This window comes from Scomber japonicus, chromosome 24 (assembly GCF_027409825.1).
Source record: "Scomber japonicus isolate fScoJap1 chromosome 24, fScoJap1.pri, whole genome shotgun sequence".
NCBI lineage: Eukaryota > Metazoa > Chordata > Actinopteri > Scombriformes > Scombridae > Scomber > Scomber japonicus.
In genome coordinates this window covers 7,210,697-7,233,351 of record NC_070601.1, presented here as the reverse complement: position 1 = coordinate 7,233,351, position 22,655 = coordinate 7,210,697, and the positions used below count along the sequence as shown (strand labels likewise).

General features: G+C 42.7%; 1 protein-coding gene across 1 annotated transcript in view; it reads right to left on the bottom strand.

Moving 5' to 3' along the window:
• LOC128354325 (protein unc-80 homolog) overlaps positions 1–22,655 on the bottom strand; it is a 40,251-nt gene that overhangs the window by 3,135 nt on the left and 14,461 nt on the right. Inside the window, exons 18-60 of the mRNA XM_053314562.1 lie at positions 22,164–22,327; positions 21,520–21,618; positions 20,298–20,506; positions 18,437–18,543; positions 18,118–18,271; positions 16,343–16,515; positions 16,018–16,230; positions 15,794–15,929; positions 15,310–15,443; positions 14,969–15,146; positions 14,664–14,877; positions 14,291–14,384; positions 13,989–14,192; positions 13,763–13,870; positions 13,104–13,242; positions 12,526–12,707; positions 12,287–12,418; positions 10,097–10,283; positions 9,798–9,929; positions 9,349–9,492; positions 9,128–9,228; positions 8,949–9,035; positions 8,665–8,848; positions 8,443–8,537; positions 8,208–8,297; positions 7,924–8,025; positions 7,635–7,815; positions 7,259–7,524; positions 6,711–6,845; positions 6,475–6,613; positions 6,050–6,146; positions 5,195–5,365; positions 5,014–5,106; positions 4,711–4,929; positions 4,220–4,450; positions 3,121–3,244; positions 2,896–3,021; positions 2,675–2,798; positions 2,308–2,514; positions 2,036–2,220; positions 1,734–1,899; positions 1,460–1,639; positions 1,204–1,351 (exon numbers count right to left, since the gene is read on the bottom strand). Of these exons, the coding sequence (XP_053170537.1) occupies positions 1,204–1,351; positions 1,460–1,639; positions 1,734–1,899; positions 2,036–2,220; positions 2,308–2,514; positions 2,675–2,798; positions 2,896–3,021; positions 3,121–3,244; positions 4,220–4,450; positions 4,711–4,929; positions 5,014–5,106; positions 5,195–5,365; positions 6,050–6,146; positions 6,475–6,613; positions 6,711–6,845; positions 7,259–7,524; positions 7,635–7,815; positions 7,924–8,025; positions 8,208–8,297; positions 8,443–8,537; positions 8,665–8,848; positions 8,949–9,035; positions 9,128–9,228; positions 9,349–9,492; positions 9,798–9,929; positions 10,097–10,283; positions 12,287–12,418; positions 12,526–12,707; positions 13,104–13,242; positions 13,763–13,870; positions 13,989–14,192; positions 14,291–14,384; positions 14,664–14,877; positions 14,969–15,146; positions 15,310–15,443; positions 15,794–15,929; positions 16,018–16,230; positions 16,343–16,515; positions 18,118–18,271; positions 18,437–18,543; positions 20,298–20,506; positions 21,520–21,618; positions 22,164–22,327 (6,554 nt within the window). The remainder of the gene's footprint in view (positions 1–1,203; positions 1,352–1,459; positions 1,640–1,733; positions 1,900–2,035; positions 2,221–2,307; positions 2,515–2,674; positions 2,799–2,895; positions 3,022–3,120; positions 3,245–4,219; positions 4,451–4,710; positions 4,930–5,013; positions 5,107–5,194; positions 5,366–6,049; positions 6,147–6,474; positions 6,614–6,710; positions 6,846–7,258; positions 7,525–7,634; positions 7,816–7,923; positions 8,026–8,207; positions 8,298–8,442; positions 8,538–8,664; positions 8,849–8,948; positions 9,036–9,127; positions 9,229–9,348; positions 9,493–9,797; positions 9,930–10,096; positions 10,284–12,286; positions 12,419–12,525; positions 12,708–13,103; positions 13,243–13,762; positions 13,871–13,988; positions 14,193–14,290; positions 14,385–14,663; positions 14,878–14,968; positions 15,147–15,309; positions 15,444–15,793; positions 15,930–16,017; positions 16,231–16,342; positions 16,516–18,117; positions 18,272–18,436; positions 18,544–20,297; positions 20,507–21,519; positions 21,619–22,163; positions 22,328–22,655) is intronic.

Genomic DNA, 22,655 nt, shown 5'->3' with positions numbered 1-22,655 from the left:
GGGTGAAGGGGAAGAACGGGAGTTCAAGGAGTTTAGTCGAGATCAAATCACCACCTGATTCCTGAGTCCCTTCCTTTTGAGGACAACCAGAGTGCTCACTCAGAGTCTTAACTACATTACTTCACCATGCTGTCCTGAGACTGTTGAACAGAAAAAACATTATCAACAGATATACACACAAAAATATGACTGTGGTTGTGAGATATGATTGTTTCTAAAATCTGACATATATAAACAAGCTGAGATGTGAAACGTGATCAGTTGTGTTGCACAATTCTTGAAGGCTCTGGAGACAGAAAGATCTCAAATTTAAAAGGTGATGACCAAAATTCAGTCCACTGTTTCCTGCAGTTTGTTCTGTTAGTATTCCTTCATTTTCACAGAGGCTCAATTTAATCAAATAAAACTGTTCCTTTATTTTTTTGTTCATACTATAAAAAGCAAGCAATGGTCTATGAAAGATATACTAGATATACAGGTACCTGCAATTTGCTCTTAAGCAGCTATAAGCTTCTGCAGGCATCAGTAGCCACCAGCAAGCAGTATTTTAAAAGCTTAGTCAGCAAAATGTAGCTACATTCTGATTACATTAGACTTCTTTTTCCTTCAGAGTCAATTATGTACACAAGCCAAACTTTGTACCCGGATACTAGCTTTATCTGTATGCCGAAATTGCATATGCATCATTCTCCTGTTTTGCTTTTTCACCTTATCACTTGGTTTTAGTGTGGAAAACCATGCAAAGATCCCTATTTTTATTTCACTAATATTTCATCTAGTGAGATAATTTCTGCATCCACACCAGCTCTGGTTTTAAGAAATGTATGCGTGCCTTGAAGTAGGACAAATAATAAATAAGAAAAACCCTGCACAATGAACAGAGCTCACAAATCAGATCACCTTATTCATCATACATATGTGAAGATATTTAAAACATTGTGTGTTTGATATGTTCTAATTTGCGAGCCCTCACTTTCTTTTTGTTATTTGTCCAATGTGGCTCCCCATAGTTTTTCATTTGTGTGCAGAAAACTACAATCTGTGATTCAATTTGTGTGCATACAGTTACATACATACGTACCTACAAGGCTTGCAGTCTTCACAGAAACACTACGTTTGAAGAGAAATTTTTATATGTGCACATACTAATTTGTGATTCAGTGTTTATCTGTATGCATGCATGTGTTAGTGAATGATTGTCACCTGTGACTGGGCAACATGGTGATGCGAGGGGCTTCGGGCTGTGAAGCAGCTGTGCCTGTGGCGTGGCTGGAGAAACGGCGCTGTGACATCACTCTGGGCAGGAAAGCCTCGTGCTCGCTCACTACACTGGGGATACTTATAGAGTCATCTGGAATGAGAGAGGAATGTAGATGAAAAGAGCGGAAGAGAAGGATGACATAAACTCCATATGAGAATTGAAATTAAATATCAAAATAAACAGAAAAAAGTTTCTGACTCTCTTCATCATCCTCATCAGTGCGGCTGAGTGTGTCTTGAGAAGGTTGGCGGGACGGCTGGCTGTCCTGCTCCCAAACTGTGCCGGTGCCTGTGTTCGAGCGTGACATCGTGGCCAAACTGAGGCGATATGCTGATGTAGAGGTGCCTACTGTGCTGATGGACGTCTTGCCTTGGTAAGCTGTTGGGTGGTAGCAGGTCAAACAAAAACAGTTACTAGCACAAAGAATCATATGATAGTGTTCAGAAAAAAGATTTCAGTGTGATTGTCTGACCGGAGCCACTGTGCACGGCCTCCTTCAGGATCTTGAGCTCATTGTTGAACTCTGCAAACAAAGAGCTCTTGCAGAGAGGTCGAGGGATGAAGCGTCGCTCCAGCTGGTCGGCGATGTGGTGACGTGCTGTAATCTCTTCCTGGGAGTCAGCTGGCTGGGTCAACAACTAGATGAAAATGAACATGGATGGAGAAGTGAGGTTGAAGAACATAGCCGAAAGAAAGTGGACAAAATAGTGTCGCACTGAAAATATTTCAACAACCAAAAAAAAAGAAACTGTAGTCAGAGTTTGTTTTTTTTACCTTGCACTGTATGAAAGGTCTCAGCAAGACAAAGATAGGGATGCGGGTTCGGACAATGAAGTCGATGAAGTCCCAGAAGGCCAGGCCGCCCACCTTCCTCAGAGCCATCTCCTTTACCTGCAGGCTGAGCCGGTACCACTGGTTTCCCAATGAGCGCTCAAAGCAAACCAGCACCACCTTCAGAGCTGCACACATAAGAAATAAAAGGAGGAGGATGAGAAGAGAATGAGGTATGAACAATGTCATGCAATCATATCAGCTCTTACTCGTACCCAGATATGCAGCCTGGCTGGTGGACTCGGCTAAACCCTCTCTGCGCAGATCCTTTCCTGTGTCGCCCGGGGTGGAGCAGTGAGCCGGGGACGCATCTAGCATGAAGTTCTTGGTGCGGGAGGTTGAGATAATCCGAGGAGGCAGGAGGATATTGATGACTGTCTGCAGAAGCAGGAAGATTTCAGGCTGCTCCAGGTGGGGGCTATCTGCAAAAGAAGAAAAACACACATGTTGAAATACAAACAAGCTAAAATCATGGATCTGCAATCAAATTTGGGCATTTTTAAGAACCAAGTAAAGAAAAAACTAGGTGTATCTATATTCAACTACAACTATGGCTTCAAGCAGATGCCTGTAAGCTTTTACCTTTGCTTCCAGACCCCACAGTGAGCACAAAGGGAATAAGCAGGTTGAGCAGCATCCCCTCTCGCCTCTCTTGATTGGTGAAAGGTGAGATCACGTGGCTAAGTGGGAAGTCATCCTTCAAAGCCTAGAGATGAGAAAATGGAGAAGAAAGGAGAGAAAGATCAGTAATTGTTGTTGGCTGTTTGTTTTGTGTGATTTTATTCAGGGTTATTGAGTCCTACCTGGATCTGCAGTGCAACAAGCCTGACCACCGCTGTGCTAAAGGGGAGAGGAGGGGAGAGGTATGGGCTGAGGTGGAGCAGAGGAAGCCCGTCTGCCACACTGGAAGGACCGACCACACCCATCACCTGACAACACACACGTACACTAACATAAAAAACAATTTCCCCCCCAAAAAAAGGTAAAAAAGAAAAGAACATTTTGTGCTGTCTCGTGTGTTTTCATACCAGGTTGACGCACACATTGATAAGCGAGCGAAGGTGCGGGAGGAAAGAGATGATCGGCTGTCGCTGCAGGGTCAGGCAGATTCCCTCAATCAGGCTGCTGGCGGCCTCCCACTCCACCTGTCTCCTGGAGAACACATAACCATGCACCAACACAGCACAACCCATCCACACACACAGTCAGAATATGTGTGCTACAAATGGAAATATAAATTCTTTAAAAAGCTATATTGGTGTCTTGTGGGATGAAAAGGAAAATACAAGAGGTTGACAAGCAAAAACCAATTCATGTCTTATTAGCTTCTTCTGAAAAACTCAAATGTGGCAAAAGTTTCAAGATTAATTAAGAGTATTATATCTAAAAACCATCATATGCTGAAAGTGATATTGGTGAAACACTTACGTCTCTTGATGTTTCCCCCTATTAAACCATCAATGACTGTAACAAAAGCCATACTGACAGCAAATACTGCAAAGCTGACAAACACAGCCAACTAAACACTGCCCTGACAGATCCTGGTGTGAAGTCATCAGCGTCCAGTCTTATGTCATGGAAGAAAAGGCAGGTTTGCTTTATTTGAATGTCTATTTTTACCTTTCCAATTGTAGGCAGGATATTTAATAATATTGTTTATTCTTAGCAACAAAAACTTTCTCTATGTTATTCTTTCCTTCTTTCTTTCTTTATTTCTGACTATTCAGCACATGTAAATATAGTCATAAGGATTGATTTCTTGCTTTTTGTGACAGTTAAATAAAGCTTTTGCCTCTCACTTCCTGTTTGAAATAAAAATCTGCATTATGTTCCTTGGCACAAGACTGGACTCCGCTGGATCAGAGGAAACATTGCCAGTAATCCATCGTCAGCACACACACTCCTACATATGCATGTAACTCTGCTTGCGCACACACACACCCACCCACCCACGTGTGCCTGCACAAAAACACACCACAGCAGCACCTACGGTACAGCACCCACGAAGGCAGCGCTACAGAGGACAGTGCCAAGAAGCCGTATATCTACTGTACACACCACGGCACCGGCACAGCACGATACACTCACGGGGAGACAGAGAAAGAAGTGGGATAGTATTCAACAGACCTGGTGCATAATGCCTGTGGGCGAGCGCACCTGAGCGTAGGCATCTTGTGTATCTTGTTGAACATGCGGTCCAGCCTCTTGAGGATGAGGATGAGGGCGGGGCGGACGGCCTCAGATGACCAGTCAGTGATTGGCAGCATCTCCATGATGTAGCGCCGCAGGCCTCGGCTCTCCATGGTCAGGGTGTCGTATGGTGCCAGCTTCAGCAGGGCGTGGGCGATCTCTGCCAGCCTGGGAAAAAGACATAAACAGCCACACCTTTAGTGCTGATTAATTGTGTATTTTTAAGATACCTTGGATTCCATCATTTTCTTTTTCTTTTTACACCATCAAAATCACAGTGCTTTATTTAAGATACTTTAAGATCTTGTGAGCTGATTTTTGCCTAACAAAGTGGAAAAAAGATGTACTGTACTGAAACACCTTCATTTACTTGCTAGAATCAACTTCACAAACTGTTGTCAATGAATCTGATGAATGAATCTCATCACCTCATGTGGGACTTGATATCCAGCAGCTCCAGGGCTGTGACCCGGGGTTCACCGGCTACGTTCTGCAGTATTTTCAGTCGTGGCCCGCAGTGCTTGTAAAATTCGGTGCAGATGTTCAGCAGGGACTCCCGAGGCCGGCGGAACTCCTCCCTAGCTATGCGCTCGTCCAGTTCCTCCCTTGGCATGCCCTGGCCCTCCTCCAGAAGGTGGAGGTTGTCCCTGAGCACACATACACACCAACAGGAGTTCAGTCTCGACTTTAGGTTTTAATAGACCTTACAATGGTCATTTTCATGTACAGACCTGGTGTTAACTCCTCCTGACATGGCATGGTTGGCTGTAGTGCCTCCCTTATGGCCCTGGTCACAACGGGACATCTGGGGAGCTGTCATTGGCCTGTGGAGGAGTGTTAGGATTAAAAATGGCTGACAGATTTCCTATATTTGTGCCCAGCAAAAATCCAGATTTGGGTGAGAGTCTCGACCTTGTGAGGGCCTCGGAGCTGTAGAGGAGGGCCTGTAAAGACGTGGCCAGAGCAGCGATGGCTGCAATCTCGTCCCTGGCAGCCGAAGCCGACTCCATTGTCACTGTGTTGCTCTTCAGCTTCTGGAGGAAGCAGGGGACCAAGGCCTCCAGCACCATCAACATTTGGAGACTAGAGACAAAGATGAGTACAGAGAGAAAGAGAGATGTTTATTTGTTTTGAAGGTGAGAAGAATAGAGACCATAGACTAAAAAGACAAGCTAAGACAAAGATAAACTATAAAAGACAGAGACTAGAGGAAGAAGAGGGAGAGATAATCCATGATTGTTATGCCCCAGTCTAGGGGTGCCGAGGACATGACGTGAATAGCGTTATTCCCCAAATCCCAAGTAGCCACGAGCAAAATTGGGTTGTATATAAGTAAAATGTATTTACACATATATATAAATGAACCTATAGATATAAATAAAGTATAAGACTGAGTAATTCATCTTCAGGGTGGAATAAGGCCAAAATAACAAAATAATCCTATCTAGAAGGTAAGGAAAATGCCCTAAGAAAACAAATGACAAAAACTTCGCCTCCCTAACTAATTAAACAAGAGAAAACAAGATTAACAAAACTGGCAGTCCACCCTCACTACTCAAAAGAAACGATCAAAACTATATCTACTCAAAACAGCCAACCACAGGCCAGGGCACGAACCCCTTCCGCCAATCGTTGCCGAGTCATGGTACACACCTACCTGCATGTAAAAAAATCAAAACAAAAAAACAGGGCACACAAACATATACACACAGCAGACTGAAACAAATAACTACAGTCATAACAATGATACAGAGTGAGTTTCTGTACCTCCTAAAGGATTCAGGGGCGTAAGCAACCACAGTGACACACAGCTTGATAGCCTCGCTGATTGAAAAGGCCAAGTCCTCATTACCGTAACAGAAATCTGCAACAAAAAGAAGGTACATCCCTAAGTTTGGTTTGGTTTGCACAATTGGAGTATTACAAGGATATTTAGAGTTTTCAGAGAACGATGAAGGTTTAATTTCTAAGCACTGGTTTCAGGTCTTAATTGATGCCACAAATAAGACAATGTAACTTATTTGATTTGAACAACATAATAGAGTTTACGAATTTAATAATACTGAGTCTACTAAAAGCATAGGAAGGTCTGCACTTTTAGCTAATGTACATAACCCTAACCCCTCATATTTAAAGAAATCCTTATTGACAGCAAAAAGACCACTAAAATTTGTGTGATGGTGACAATTTACCCAGAGATCGTAGAGGTTTCTCAGCCTTGACTAGCTCCAGAGCATCCAGGGCATCCTGGGTCTCACCCTCCAGTGAGACCAGCAGGTCAAACAGACACTGGGCTGACACTCCTTTGGAAAGACCTGTACTGGTGCTGGTCTGGGATAAAAAATGACAGATATAGAAATCTACAAATTGCAGGTGCCTGGCAATAGAAAAACGTGTGTGTGTGTGTGTGTGTGCTCAGTGGTCTTACAGTGAATTCTAGCAGTGGAGCCACACTGGCAAACAGCTGCAGGATGAAGGGTTTGCGGTGGAGGATGTAGAACTGCCTGCAGCAGAACTCGATGCCCTGCCTCAGTAAGGGGTTGCTCTCATAGTCAGCGTAGACCTGTCACAATAATACAGTCCAGGCAAAGAGTAGAGTGAAAAAAACTCCTAAATCCAATGAATTCACCATCCAGTGAGCACTGAAAGTTCAGTTGGAGACACATCCATTAATGAATATATCAATTATAGAATTAACAACTTTTTTCATTTAAGTGAGTGTAAAATATTGGTTGCTGTCTACAATTCTGTAAAATCAAGTCAGTTTTTTAATGCTTGTAAAATGTGGATGGAAACCGTGTACCAAAAAGGTGGCGAAAAGCTCAAAATGGTTATTTTGAACCAAATTTAGAGCTGACTGATGACTTTTAGATTGATTAGTAAAAAAAAGGGAGAAAATGCTTTACTAAAACACAACAACTAAACTTCAAATATGAGCATTTTCTAGAAACTGGCTGCATAACTCATGTACAGTACCTGCAGCATGGTTGGCAGGATCCACTGGTAACCGCTCAGGGAGAAAAGATGGTTGAAGTGCACAGCGGTGTTGATCGCAGTTGCTGTATACTGCCTGACGAGGGAGCTGTCCTCAGGGTGGAGCAGCAGCGCCCCGTTGAAGACGTTGAGGAACAGCATCATCTCATCTCCCCACGGGTACTCACTGGGCATGCCCAGAAACATTTCCTCCAGGAGCTTGATCCACAGCACCTTGTGGAGGGTGTCCAATCCAAACAGCTCCTTACCTGAAGAAAAAAAGACTTCATTATTCAGTATGTTTTGGGTGTAATGTAAGGGTGTGGTTTCAGAGAGGATCCTGACATGAGCTAGATCTAAGAGTTAAAGTCAGTCTAACCTTGTGGCTCATTGAACAGAGAGAACTCGCCATCAATAGCAGTTCTTGGGAAGGATGGCAAGCGGAGCAGGTCTTCCTGAAGCAGGGAAACATGGGATTGCTTGTGAATGGCTGGCATGTGTTGAGTGAGGGAGATGAGAAAGAGCACCCGGCCGACTTCTTCTAGTTTACGGGAGAACACCTAGAAAAGTAACAGAGAGGGAAAAGAAAACAGAATGAGAGAAAAAAATAGACACTAGAGCATGTTTTTAATCATGCTGTTTGATATTTAGCCTTCATTTTCAAATACCTGTTTCTGGATAAGCTCCTGTCCTTTTTCAGGCAGCATATGAACCAGGTTGAGCTGTGGAGAGACTGATCTTCGAAAGGGGTAGATGTCTCTTACGTACGTCTGAAGGTAGATAGCAACAATGAATTAGCCCTTAGATGGTAGTTGGTCAATTTTTCAATCAAGCAAAATACATTTAAACATTCAGTTAATCTGAAAACCTCAGCAAATCTGTAGATACATGGTTTTACTGCATTGTACTAACTACAATGACCAGTTTTGAGTGCTAAATGTTTCTATTGTACCTTCGAATAATGGATGAGGTTCCACCGTTTGTCCATAAGGAAGTAGTGCGCAGATCTTGCCTCGGGAATATTGAAGAATTCCAGGCATTCCTAGTCAGGCAGGACAAAGATTGCGTATCAGTTACATAAATATTTAGCTGATTCTCCTCCTTGACACGTCCTTGATCACTGAATGAAAAATGGGCATAAAAGAGAGAACAGTGGTATCCCGACTAAGACAGTTCAATGTCTTTACCTTCAACAGGGCTTCAAACTGAGTGTCTTCATGGACTGGCAGCTGTGTTGGGATGTCACATTCGTTCTGCCCGTGCACCACCAGTGTCTTGGTTCCTGTATCAACAACAAAAATATAACTTATATAAGTATTTTGTCTCAGCCTTGTCTCTATTGTAAATTGCATGCTATCATAATTTAAGAAGATTAGTACAAATGTTCCATTTTTAGCACCATAGCTCACCTGGCATGGATGCAGTCACCAGCAATTTGACCTCACACTGCTCCTTCTTCATGGTCTGCTTGAGGTCCTTGAAGAAGAGCCCCTCCACATAGCCGACCACCTCCCACAGGAAGGTGAGCGTGGCCGAGATGGCATCCATTCCCCACTCGCAGGGAGTCCGTACGAAATACATGATCAGTCCCACCTAAGAGGGGGGAGATTCAAGAGAGGGATGGACGCAAGATGGTTAGATTAAAGAGTAGTGAAGATATAAGATCAGAGTTAAGTTTTCTCTGTTGCCTCACCAGGTAGTTGAAGAGGATGTGAGAGGTCTGTGCCGGCAGATCTCCGATGTTGAGCAGTAGCTTCCTCAGCATGAACATCAGCTCATCCTTACAACACAAGACACTTTTTTCAGCACGCACACTACACCTTCATCAACTCATCACGTATGAGCCTGATTGTTCTCCAGATATTTACTTACCTGCCTGTTGCTCACGGTTAGTTTTTCCAGAAAGTGGCGGAGGACCAGAGCTGGATCTTCAATCAGGCAGTTCCACAAGATTTGTTGGGCAACAGCACTCACTGAGGAAACATTGAAAACATTGTTTATGCTTGCAAATACAGTATGTCACCAAACACTATGGAGCAGAGAGGACCCAGACAACAGAAAAAAAACAATGCATTTAACTGAGAGCAGCTTACCGGCCACACCATCCTCTCGAACCTCCCCGTCCTCCATGAGGTGCACTATTGGAAGGACTGCGGCACAGATGCATGCTGGGAAAACAGCTTGGGGCGGCTGTAGCATGTGGTGAGTTGGAGTGTGTTCTGTTGTGTTCTCTTCATCTGGCAAAGAGTAAAAAAAATACACAGTCACAATCTTAGTTTATAGTGTTAGCGTTCTGACATTTCCAAATTAGCACTAAACAAGACACACAGCTCGGGCTGAAGAAACAGGAAGGGACACAACAAAACCTTATGATGGCACTAAAGGAAAATTCAGGTGTTTACAAAAGTTATTCATCCTCTGGGAACAACAACTGTCATAAATTTTGTGACAATCCATCTAATAGTTGTTGAGATATTTCGGTCTGGACCACTAGAGCCAAAAGATTATTCATTTTTTCTTTTTCTTTTTAAGTCAGTCATACCTTCGGCACTGGCCAATGAGCGGACAGACCATACAGAGCCTCTACGGAAAGAGTAGTTCCTGTGGGAGTTACTGGAGGCGCAGGATGGGCTGACAGACAGACGGCGTGATGCCAGGTTCACCACTTCTTCTGCTGGCGGGATCAATGTCAGACATGACCAGTGTAGACACATAAAAAAACAACATGCTATCAGGGTACTGAGGTGTCAGCAGCTTCAAATCAAACTTTTATAGCAGGGTAGGCATCAGTACTTGTCTATGTGTGTGTAGAATATGTGCTTGTGTGCCTGCTAGCCCCACCTTCTTCCTCCTGTTCGGGCGGTGGGCTGCATGTGGGCTCGTAGCAGGCCTCTTGAGCCACAGGGATGGCCGTGATGATGCTGGCCTCACGGCCCAGACGCCTCTTCTCTTCCTCTTGCTGCATGTTCTTCAGGATGTGCTCAGCTCGCTGGTGGGAGCGTGACACCGCCCGCGCCGAGAAAGATTTCTGGAAGGGGGTAGGCATGGACGGGTTGTGTTGGATCAAACGGCACAGAGGTAGACCAGCGGGAGCAGACATACAGAAGATTCAGAATGATGAAATGCAGAAATTAATATAAAACTGACAGTTTACACTTTTTAGGAACGTGTGCGCACAGCTATTCTAGGCTTACTATTACATCTGAGGAGCATTTTGTAATGTAAAATGACTGGACAACACATTAATACAGTAACTCTCCTCCAGCACATTCACCTCATGCTCCAATGCCACCCTGAGCATGATGAAGAACACTGTTGGGAGTATTGAATAGGAAAGATTTCAATCATGACAAACTGACACAAATCAATTTATTCAGACTGGAATTTGGAGAATTTACTGTATCTTGTGTACAGTAAATGCCTCATAGCATTCGCACGAGTGCCCATACACATACATATCCAAATAGGCTGAACGCATGATATGAAAACATACACAGCAAAGTCATTCTCATCCAATGACCATGCATAAACAGCACAACACACACAAAATGTCTGAATGTCCGATGCATGCTGTTATTGTTTTCTTTATATCAGACCAAGAGCTAGAAGACATTTTTGATTGTGGTGTGTATCACTGATCAAGATGCAACTATCCGAAATGACCCATATGAACCTCCCCCAGCTTCTGATCTATGATGAAAACTTATAGGTCCCAATGGACTAAAAACACTACATGGAGAAGAAATTTCTCTCCTGTTGTTAATGATCTGAGGTAACAAGATGCATCAGCACAAACATCCGGACAGAAATACCAACTTACTATGGTATGGACTGACTGAATAAATGTGGGGTACTAAAAACAAAGACAGTCGATAGATAAATTGTAGAACATGTGCTTGTAAGTCTTCATCAAAATCTATAAAAAAAAAATATTTTGATAATCATGCTTTTAAAACAAAAAAAAAGACAGAAAAATAAAAAGAAACACCAAGAAATCATTTTAAATAGTTTAAACGGCCATTTTACCTTTAAAAAAATAACAATTGAATTTTTAGCAGATTTCTTGGTGCAGTTGTCCACATTACACAAGCACAGCAGTAACAAATGTCTTTTAAAGCAGTCTAAAGTGCATTGAATCAGCTTTTTGTTGGGTTGAGCAGGACTCCATCCAAAATATGTTTCGAAATACACCATATGGCCAAAAGTATGTGGATTCGCAAATGTTCATTAATCTGCTGCAAGGGGGTTCCACTCTTTAGGGCAGGTTTTCCATAATCTGTGTAGAATATGGCTGCAGGGATTTGCTCCCATTCAACCAGAGCATTAGTGAGGTTGGAAAGTGATGTTAAATGAGGTTGAAGCTATAGGGGACTGTGAACGTGCAAATGTTAAAATGTACTAATATGTGCTGCGTTACTCCTCAGGGTCTAGTGTGCCTTAGGTCCGCCTTCTGATTTATGATGAATAAAGGGATCCTACAGCCAATCACAGACCATCTGAGATTATATAAAGGCTGAAAAGCTACTTTCCTGGGTCGCTTTTCTGTTATCTACAAAGTTGAAAGTGCACTTAAATATAAATGTATACTTTAGGAGGTCCCTCTTGGGAATTCAAGGGCCCAATACAAAAATACACAAAATATACAAATATGTGGACAGACATACTTTTGGCCATATTGCGTCAAATACCCACTAAACTGAGGCCTTCTTTACAGGTAATGTGATTTCATTTTGCAATGCATAGAACCAAATTTACACTGAAACATAACCCAGGTGTGATCCAAAGGTGCATTTAGGTGCAAGTAACATGAGTCACTGACAGTATTATGTACATTCAATGCATCTTGAAGTCCTAGGTGATTCAAAACTATGTGTAAACATTTTACAAATACTCTTACCCTGACTACTACTGCTAATAATAATAATAATGATAATAATAATAATAACAACAATAATAATAATAATAATATGCTGAATATGTTTGGCAGTATGCATAATAGGCAAAACCCATATGAACAGGGGTGAGACTTACAGACTGGTCTTCATTGATTGGGTCCTGGACACTGCCAGTGTTCTGGGGCACCCAAGGGGGGTCAAATATGGGGACACAGGGCATGCCAAGTATAGGAGATGGCAGAGTGAAGTTGATGCTGGGTGGAGGAATCTGAAAAAGACCAAAAGGGCTCAGTAGCGAAGTAGTGACAGAAAAATGTCTCACAAATAAAATGTTTGTCCCTTTCTGAGGGAAAAAAATAAAATAAAATTCTGTACTTTAAAGATCTGCTGGGCTCCTTCTTCCATACGAGGCCACACTTGGTAGCGGAAACGCCACAGTGTGTTAAACTTTAGGATGGAGTTGATGCGCTGGCAGGCCTCCTGGTGCTGGAACTCAGCCATCATCATTTCGGTCACCGCGTCTGGGACCTTCACTGCACATAGGAGGAACATGGCAGCTGGAGGGGATTCAGATGAGGGTGGCAGGGGGAGGAATGAGGAAAGACGGAAATAAAAAGGGAAAGGGTAGGTACCAAGAGGGTGAATGAGGGAACACGAAAGAGGGGGAGAGATGGAAAGGGCAGAAAAGGGAAATTGTGGTTGAGGGCAAAATAATTATTCAGAGGTAGAAGTGTGGAATGATGGAGGTCAAAAAGAAACAGGAAGGGAAGAAAGAAATGAAAGGACATGGTGACTGTTAGATATTCAAATGCTTTTTGTTCTAAGACAAAATGTTTAAGTACAGCTACCAAATTAAATCACACATTTCCTTTCACAATACAAACTCTGAAGGGCACAACAACCTCCAGAGGCGACCCACAGAGCATGGATACACAGCCTGTTGGCTGACTCACCAGCGGCGGCTGCCATATGTTCATCCACGCTGAGCAAGAGTTCCCAGGCTGCAGGTTGGATGTCTCCATACATGTCGTCGGTCAGGATGGGAGCTGCCTTGATCAGCAGTGAAAGAGGAGCTGGCGACAAGCTCATCACCTGGAGGAGAACACAGGTCGAAAATATAGAAAATCAAATGTGAAGTGTGTGCCACATTTTCTGGGAATTAGTTATTAAAAAAAAATATTTTACCAAGTAGAATTTTTTTAACTCAGATCATAAAAGCTTTTACATTTACAACTGTAGATGCACAATGGAAGGTGCATCTTTTCCACAAAATGAATCTATGATAATGTTATGGAGGGATGGCAGGACATAATGCATTTAAAACATTTGCTTGGAATAAGGAGAACAACTTGGTAGTTATGACTGTTAGTTTGCAAAAAAGCAGCACAGACAGAAACTGATTCACATATTGTCTGCTTTCATCACTGTTTGCTATGAGAGAACAGTGCCAGCTGTAAAGCAATCTAAAAAAATACCTACTGGCTTAAAAGTTAAATGGGTTGAAACTGCACTGTAGCATCATGACTTCCTCTATTTATTTTAAGGTACAGTTGTTCAATCGAAATAACTTGCTGTTTGATTTAACACGTGCACACAGAGTCACTGTTATCACCTGGTTGCGGATGTACTTGAGCATGCCGGTGTCTTTCTTCCCTTCTGTGTTGGTGTCAGTGGGTCTCCTCTTCATAGATGGGGTCCTCAGGCAAGACTTGTCTGAACACTGAAAGCACAGAGACTTTCCATAAACCTCCAAACAAAAAAAACCAAACCCATGCCTCCCACATTTTGTTTTTGGAGATTTAGTGTAGTGCAGGCCAGTTTCTGTTTGTGAAACTCACCTCTTTGTTCTTTTTGGCGCGCGCCCCGATGTTACCGGAGGAGGTGCTGTCCTCTCTCAGGCTGTCGACCGTCTCGCCGTACACGAGCTTGATGGCGCGGACCAGACGGGCGCAAGAGCGGCTGTGATGCTGGTAGCAGCGTGGGTGGCAGAAGTCTACGTGGGTACAGATGAAACTCTGCTGGTTGCATAGCAGAATCATTATCTGTGCCAAGAGAGAGGGGAAGTCGGTATGTAAGAAGCAGGAAGCAGCACGAAGATGCTGTATGTGCACATATACTACACATATGTTGATAATCATACATGGAGCCAGGACATGTTGCGGTGGTAGTTATCCTCTGCTCCTCCTGTGCTCTGGCCCTCCGGCTCTATACTGGGTTCACTGGTGCTGAAGGGGCTTCCTTGAAAAGGAAACAAGAACACAAAAATGTTTAAAATCTCAGAAGACATGTTAAACGTGGAATTTAAGGTGCTTTCCAATTTTCCCTTTATCTTTTCCTGTAAACATTGTAGCTTGCAATTGAGGATTTTCAACACATGTTGGAAGTCGGATTTGAATAGGCTTTTCCCAGCTTTGATTTGTCATATCAAAGAGAGAGAGAATTAATAGGACAGTGGTTGATGAAACTAAAGAATATCAGCATAATTACCAGTGTGGATGTTTTTTGTCCATAACTTGCCTATGTCAGTGACAGTGTCCCTGCTGTGTGTTTGTGACAGCAGGCCTTCTTCGTTTTCAGACTCTGAGTCTTGGCGGGACAGCTTGGTGCTCTTGAGGCTCCCCGCCCGGCGTATGGATGACAGGGAGCCACCCTTCTTTACACGGAAACTGCGTGCCCCTTTGATCTGAAGCAGCCGGGAGCCTCCGATACGAATCTTACGGATATGCGCTGAAAAGATGGAAGGTAGTGACAAATTATCTATAACTATATATTTTTACAATAATAAGCAGGCAAAACAGTAATGAAACAAATGTCTCACCCTGGGTCTCAGGGGTCTTCTTCTCATCGCAGGTGGTGTCGGATTTCAGAGTATGACTGCTGCTGTTTAGTGAATCGTGTCCGTCCTCATCATCCAGGATGCCTGCGAAGCTGATCTTCCTCTCATAGCGATGGCGACCAAGCTCCGGGTCCAGACGCAGGCGGCAGCTGTCCAGATCCTACAGCATGAAAGCATCATCCGTATTATATAATTCCAGTACATTTCTTGTCTTATTCATCACACATTCAATACAATGAGCATATTTTCTGAAAACTATTTCCAATGTATTTTTTTTTTCCAATGTAATCGTGACCAAATACACAGAGAATGTCACCACTGACCACAAGCGGTTCGGTGCGTGGCCGTGGTAAGCATGGAAAGGTCTCACGCAGGAAAGTGGTGATTTCCAACAGCAGCTGGCAGGCAGCCATCTTCAGAGCAAAGGGGCAGCCACATTTTGTAGGATTGACTGTGTCTTTGAGGTGGGAATGAGTGCAAATAAAACACTAGTTAAAGCTAAATTAGTTAAAGAAGTACAGATATCAAGAACATTTTTCTTAAAAGGGGACAAATCATGCACATTATATTTATATCATGGGGTTCTACTGGAATATCTTTAAATGATTTACAGTTAAAAAAAAAACTGGTCGTTTTAAGGCCCTCTTTCAAAGGAGCCCACTCTGCTCTGATTTGAACTATGTTTAACATAGATATCTAACATTATAATAGAAAATCAGAAAAAGCATGATGGCCTCTTTCAATATAGACTTTTGTGTCAGTATCCAATTTCATAAAAAACACTAATACGCTCAATTTTTGGCTCACTGTCATCTAAATAGTCCTCTTCCTCATCTTCTTTTCTCATTTTCCGTTTGGTCTCCTCATCGTAAATGTAACCCAGGATGTTGGCAGGACTCTCGCTGTCAGAGTGACAGAGTTCACTCAGCCTTGTTCCGATTGCCTGAGTGGATAAAACACATAAATGAAGCCAGAGAGCTGTAAATGGTCAGTGTTAACAATCAGAAGCGTTTGCGAAATCTTAAACTCACGTCTCCCCACTGGCAGAAATGTTTGGCAGCGTTCCACTGAAGTTTCTGGTTTCTTTTGTTGCCAACAATAGGTGATCGCCCCCTGGACAGGCCTCTCTTGGTGATATTTACATGGTGGCCCTTCATCCACTCTGGCCAGTTGCCGCGGTTACACCGGTGGACAAATCGGGCACATTCAAGAAAGAGGGATGCTCGGGCCACAACTGGAGCTTCCTGGAGGAACCAAAAAGCAGATATGTCAGGGTGGGAGCTTTTTGGGGACATAAAACAGCCCGAGGTGACATATCATGTGCAGAAGACTGGATTAGTACATTCTGAAACATACCAGGTCCAAAGCAGCAGCAAGGATGGAAGCATCAGGTATGGTTCCTGGCTCGCAGCAGTTCAAGAGGAACTGGAAGCGTTTCATGCCCTGTCGAATTGCACCCAAATTCACCACATTCTTGTTCTTCATTGCCTCCTGACTGGCTGCCAGACGCTCCTGAAAACCATGGGGTCCTGGAGGTAAAAGATGGAGAATAGAAGACAATAGAGAAGCGAAGAGAACAAGTGAAAGGACATTTTTTGAGTGGGTGAAATCGTTTGCAAGGTAAAGACTGCACTTTTTTTCCATGTCCACAGCAGTTCTGAAGATTACACACTGTACAGACATTGCATGAAGCAACATCACCATCCAGGACATTTAACAGAAAGCACTGAAGAGCCACTGACAAATGAAGCAGAGCGAGAGACGGACACATAGCCATTGGAAGTGGTTACACTTGGATTTTCAATTAATTATCTTGAGATATTCATTAGCTGGCCTCATCAGGAGGTCCACAAAAAATGTGAAGAATCAGTAGGGACAATTATACATAATGTATTTTTTATAAATAATATTGAAATGCCACGTGTAACCATAGCCATACAGTAGAAAGCTGTATGTGGACCATTCTGTTTTTATCATTTGATTGAAACTCAGGCACTGGAAAATACCACCAGACGTCACCACAGAAGAGATGGAAAGACAGCGCCATGCTTGACGTAGCACAGCAATACGCTTGACAGCAGAAAGATGGTTTTATAGATGGGAATTATTCCCTTTGTGTCCTCCATTCCTCTCTTTACACCGTTAAGTGAAAGAAAGAGAAAGGGGGTTGACCAGACAGTAGGACGTGCATAGTTGGAAAAGAAAGGGATGTAGGGTTGGTAACACAAAACACAGTTACGGGAGAATCCTGAAAATTGAAATTGGAGTGCTTAATTTTTCATTATAATACTGAAAAGCTTTTTTGCGGAGGGATGATGAATTTTGGCAACTGCAAACAACTACAGTTTATCTATTGTAAAGGAAAAAAACAAACAATGTCCACTCCAACACATCTGAATGTTTGGCCTTGTGATCTTTGTGGCACATCATTGCACAATTTGTGAATAGAAATGTGACATGTTTTATATGTTTGTTTCAAAAAGTCAATGGAAAAACATTGCAGCAGTGGTTTGAATATGGTAGGTTAACACATTTTCTTTTGTTGAAACCACATAGATAAAAAGGGGAATCTTGTAGAATAGGATTTTGGATGTAAAATGCATAATTTCCTTTTGTCTATGGTAACTATTGTCATGAACTGGCTCAAAGTGGTTATCACACTATGTAAATGTCATCCACTCATTTAGAATTAAACTTCCATAATGTCAGGAGTTGTGTATTTTATGAGAGGTCAAAATCGATGAGGCTAAGATCTCCTGGATTCTAGTCTTCTAAGTCTCATTAGTCTTGCATTGTTTTACATGGACTTTTTGGAAGCTAGTTTGTAGCAGACAGTTCAGCATAAAGATCCCGCCAAACATTCAGGAAAAAAAGGTGCATTTTTACTAAGTAGACACTCTCTTAGCCTGAATGTAGTGTTTTTTCAACCCATCAGATTGTAACAGGCAGCTATCCGGCAGTGCTGACATGGAGAATGGCGTACAAGAGAAGAGAACAGACCACGACTTGTGAGGAGACAAGACACAAAACCACACGGACAAAAAGAGGCGGGGACAGCGAAGGTGAGAAATAGACAAAGGACGATGGGGCGTGGTTTGGGCGAGGGGCACCCCGGGGTGGGGGAGGTCTACCATCTTTCTCTTCTGTGTGGTGAAGCTTGGATGGATTCCTCCTGCCAGACCTCCATTTACCGAGCCGCTTGAAGAAATTCTCCTCCTCGTCCCTGATGTACTCTGGCCCTGCAGCGCCCCCTTCTGACAGCTTCACTGCACTGGTGAACTTCACCTGTTAATACATGAATACACAGTCATGTTTTCACTTCAGAGGACTTAGAGAATGGCACAAGGGTGAATCCTGCTAAACTGAGAGCACAAATGAATAAATTGAGAGCACAATTTACCAAATCAAGTGCACATATTGCTATGTTATGACTCTGTTAGCCCTCCTGACCTTTGAACTCTGTCGTATGAAAGAGAGTCGATCCACTGAGCTGATATCCAGCAGGTCCTCCACACCGTCAGTCAGTCCAGAAAGAGAGGAACGCTTCAGCCAGTTTCCTGAATACATGTGAATATTCAGAAACGTACATGAACCACTGATACTGCAGAAGTATAAAGCCACAGATGTACTGCACACACTGGGTTATGAAGGCAAGTACACATGCAAACACACTGTATTGAGGAAGAGGAGGGAACATTGGGGGAAAGCATTCAGTCGTTGTTAATGTACAGTGACACACATTCAGGGTAGCCAAATTCAATTCACAGACTGAGGTTCATTCAAAAAAAAGGTGCAAAATTATTTTTGTTGTTTCCTGACGGATTTAACAAAAGACCGTGGTCGAGTGGTATTTGCAAATACTTTGTTTTCACATAAGTTGCTGCCAGATAGATGGAGTAAACTATACTGCCTGATAAAGACAGGGAACATGCGGTGCAGTATCAGAGTGGGTGACAGCTGAAAGTTTGCAAGCTTTCATTTTATGCCTTTTAAGACTCATTTTTTTACCCAAAGACATACTGTCACAAAATCCACAAAACCCAAAAACTGCAGGTACTGCAATCTGTTTTGGGATGATTTTCAGGGCAAGGGGAAAACAGTACTTATCTTTTTTCTGGGTTTACTTAGTTTATGCATCTCTGTTTTTCTATATGTCTGACTGTCCCTCAAGTATATTATATATCTGTAAATATATATATATATATATATATATATATATATATATATATATATATATATATATATATATATATATATATGTGGAAAGTCAGTAAAATCAACATTTCAATATCACAAATGAATATATCCTCATACTTCACCAGCCAGCTTTCACTTGACATTGTTAACTGTTATATTTTAATTATGTAGGCTTGTGTAGGTCATGGCATTTATCAAACAGCATATATCAGAGTTGGGGTATCACACAAAAGTCTATAACCTGCAGCACCCTCCATCCGTCTAATACATTTTGCAAAATACAATTTGACCCAGGTCTGGAGCATCGTGCACACTGGGAGAGATGACCAACACACACTGTGTAACATGACACAAACATGAAGATGGGTCCACATCCACATACGTAAGACAGAGAGAGTGAGTGGTAGGCGAACAGTCCCACGGCATGCTAAGGCACAAAAAGGAACACAAAACAGACCAAAGAGATGAGGTGACTTGGCCTTGTGGACAGGCAGTGTTCCAATGTTAGACATACAAAACATGTTAGAGTGAAATTCAAGGTGATATTAGGACAGCATATGCAATGGTATGATCATGGAAGTGCATACTGTCCATGGATCTGACATAAAAAAAATAACATAAAAAATTAACTTGGAAGATATGTCAAACGCTGAGAACAGACAATTCCCTTTGAGAGAAAACCTCTTTGAAAAAATGGGTGCATAAGAACATAAGTTTATGTTGCATATTGAACAAAAATATGAAGGAAAACTGATATTAACACAGCGCGTTAAAGAATTTGACCCAAGGAATTAAGTTAAACTAGATTTTACATTCCGTTGAATTTGTAATCATTAAAAAGAAAGGAAAGATTACTGACAATGTTTGATGTTTGCTCAAATTTACGTAAGTCATAGTTTTATATTTTTTAAATTTCTTCTGAAAAAAAAAGGATTCAGAAATCTGTGCAAATACAGTGAGTAATGTAAATATTTCCTAGAGACAGCAGAGCTTCACTGGTGACAATCACAATGACAAACTTTTATTGATATTGTTCAAGAGTGCAATAATACTGGCTAACTGCTACTGTGCACTTCAGTGGAGCTGTTTGATAAAATAAGAGCAGTTCTCTTACCTATTGGTAATTTCAGTTTCTTGCGCAGTGAAATACGACGGGACCTGGAACGGGAGCGGCGGTCAGTGGTGGTGCCAGAGTGGGCTGTGGTGCATTCTGAGGTGTCCTGTTCTGATTGGCTGCTGGTGTCACTGGCGGCACTCTGTGACTTAAACATCTTCCTCCAAAAATCTTTCCTGCCCAGCAGAGCACCTGGGATCTGCTCTTCACTGGAGGTACAGAGAGAGGGAGAGACGGAAGGGAGGATTTTAAGAGGAACTATTACACTCATTTCCAGTTGTATACTTTTGTTCTGGGACTCCACAAGAGTAGCTTTGCATGATTCACTGTTTAAAAAACTCCTTAAAAAACTGGCCCTTTTTATGCAGCCCCTCAGTTCAGTCTCTTAATAGACAGTTTTAGCTCCTGTCTCTTTAAGGCACAGACAGTTCGGAGGCCAGGAAGTGACGGGACTACATGAATTACAGGAGGATAGAAGAAAAGGATGAGTATATCATCTTCATCATAATCATCAATGTTGGAGTGAGATAGCCTGGGTAGCCCAGCAACATTGCACTTAGCTCAGAAGTTAGCATGGCCACCAAGACAAAATCTTCACCTGAGATAGGGAACCAATCACAGAATGGGGAGGTGGGCTCAAGACGATGACGACCGTAGAGCTACTCTGTTTACATCCAGCATGGCAGCATTGTCTATCGTTGATATGATTGGCTTTAAGTTTGTCCAGCAGCACAGAAGCATTTGATTGACATTCGTTGATCCCACCTCAAATACGAGGAAATGGCTCCTACCACAATTGAGGTAGGGTCCAGCGTTTGCCAGACTAGGAGTGAGAGACTTTCAACATTTTTAAACCACTGGAGCTTCAGTTCATTGGTGGTGGACAACGAAAGAGACCTGATATCACTCTAATTCACTCATGGAACACTCATTACTTGTATGGAGGGCTTTAGTTTCAAATTCTAGCATTTTTTGACCTTTATCTTCGAACACCGCCGACCCCAGCTTTAAATGTCTATTTAAGGGAAAATACTTCTTACACATATTCTCCTCTTTCAGTGATAATACGTTAAATGCTGCGACCTGTTCTTCTTTGAGGGTGGGAAAAAGGAGCAACATGAGGAGTGTTAAAAGTTAGGAGACAGGAAGTTAGAACAGAGAAATGGCAGCTTGGCTCAACATAGATGGTGCTATATGGAGATACTGTGAGGTGGACACTCACTGTTCGGGTGTCTGGGGGGGTCTGCTGGAGATGTAGCTGCGACACTCATCTGCAGCACTGGACACCTGACCCTTCTCCCCGGACACACCCGCTTCTGACCTGCACACACACCCCAATACACAGACAGAGCACTCAGACCACCTGATTTGGATACCAACTGAACCGAACCTTGGTAAGGACACCTGGATGAAAATCTTTGCAAACATGTGCAGAACATGCATGCAAACTTGAAATCATGTCTGGTGCCCTTTAAATACTTGTTTTTATTGTTTCATAAATCTAGTATTCTTACATTTACCAGCAAGGTAATAGCCTGTAAAAGTCAATACTTCACAACTCTACCCAGTGTGATAGTTCCTGCTCAGTATGATGCAGGTCATTTTGAAAATGAGGACCTCAAATCAGTCACTCACACAAGAAAAACAGATGCAGACAGGACAGAAAATAAATAAAAAAATAAAAGGTAAGCAGTGATGAGAAGCGTAGCACTGACATTCTGAGATACACTGAGATTCGGATAAGAAATATTCTTTTATCACTTACTGGGGGAAGGGGTTTAAAATCTTCGTTAAAAGACGCCTCAACAGGAAGTTACAAGTTTATGACTGGATAAAACTGTCATTTAGACCACTTCTGGCCAGTACCTCTTTGGTCCAGACTGTTTGGTTTCTTCCTTCTCCTCGGGTTTCTTGGTGGTGGCGACCTTCTCTGCGCTGTCCAAGAGCGCACTCAATGCCACCCTGCGAAACACATTTCCATGGGCCTCCTTAATGAACTGCACCAGCTGGCGGATGTCACAGTACAGACCCTGGAGAAAAAGAGGGTAACAAACAACAAGTGAGTGCCTGAATAAGAAAGTGTGTCAGAGGAAGAAAATTGACAGCTAGGGCCTAGAATTAGATTTGACTGCACATGCATAAATGCATAAATGTGGGGTGGGCAGGAGCATGCTCAAGCCACCAGCTCCAGCTTGTGAGTGGGTGGCCTCTGATTCTGTGCCATAGTGAAGCCTGCCTTAAAAAGTGTGTCATCTTCCGCCAACGTACGCCAGTCATGCCAGCCTTCAGGCTTTCTAGGCTGCAGAGTGGCCCATTATCTCATTGCTCTGAAAGCAGTGATCCAAGTAGCGTTAAAGA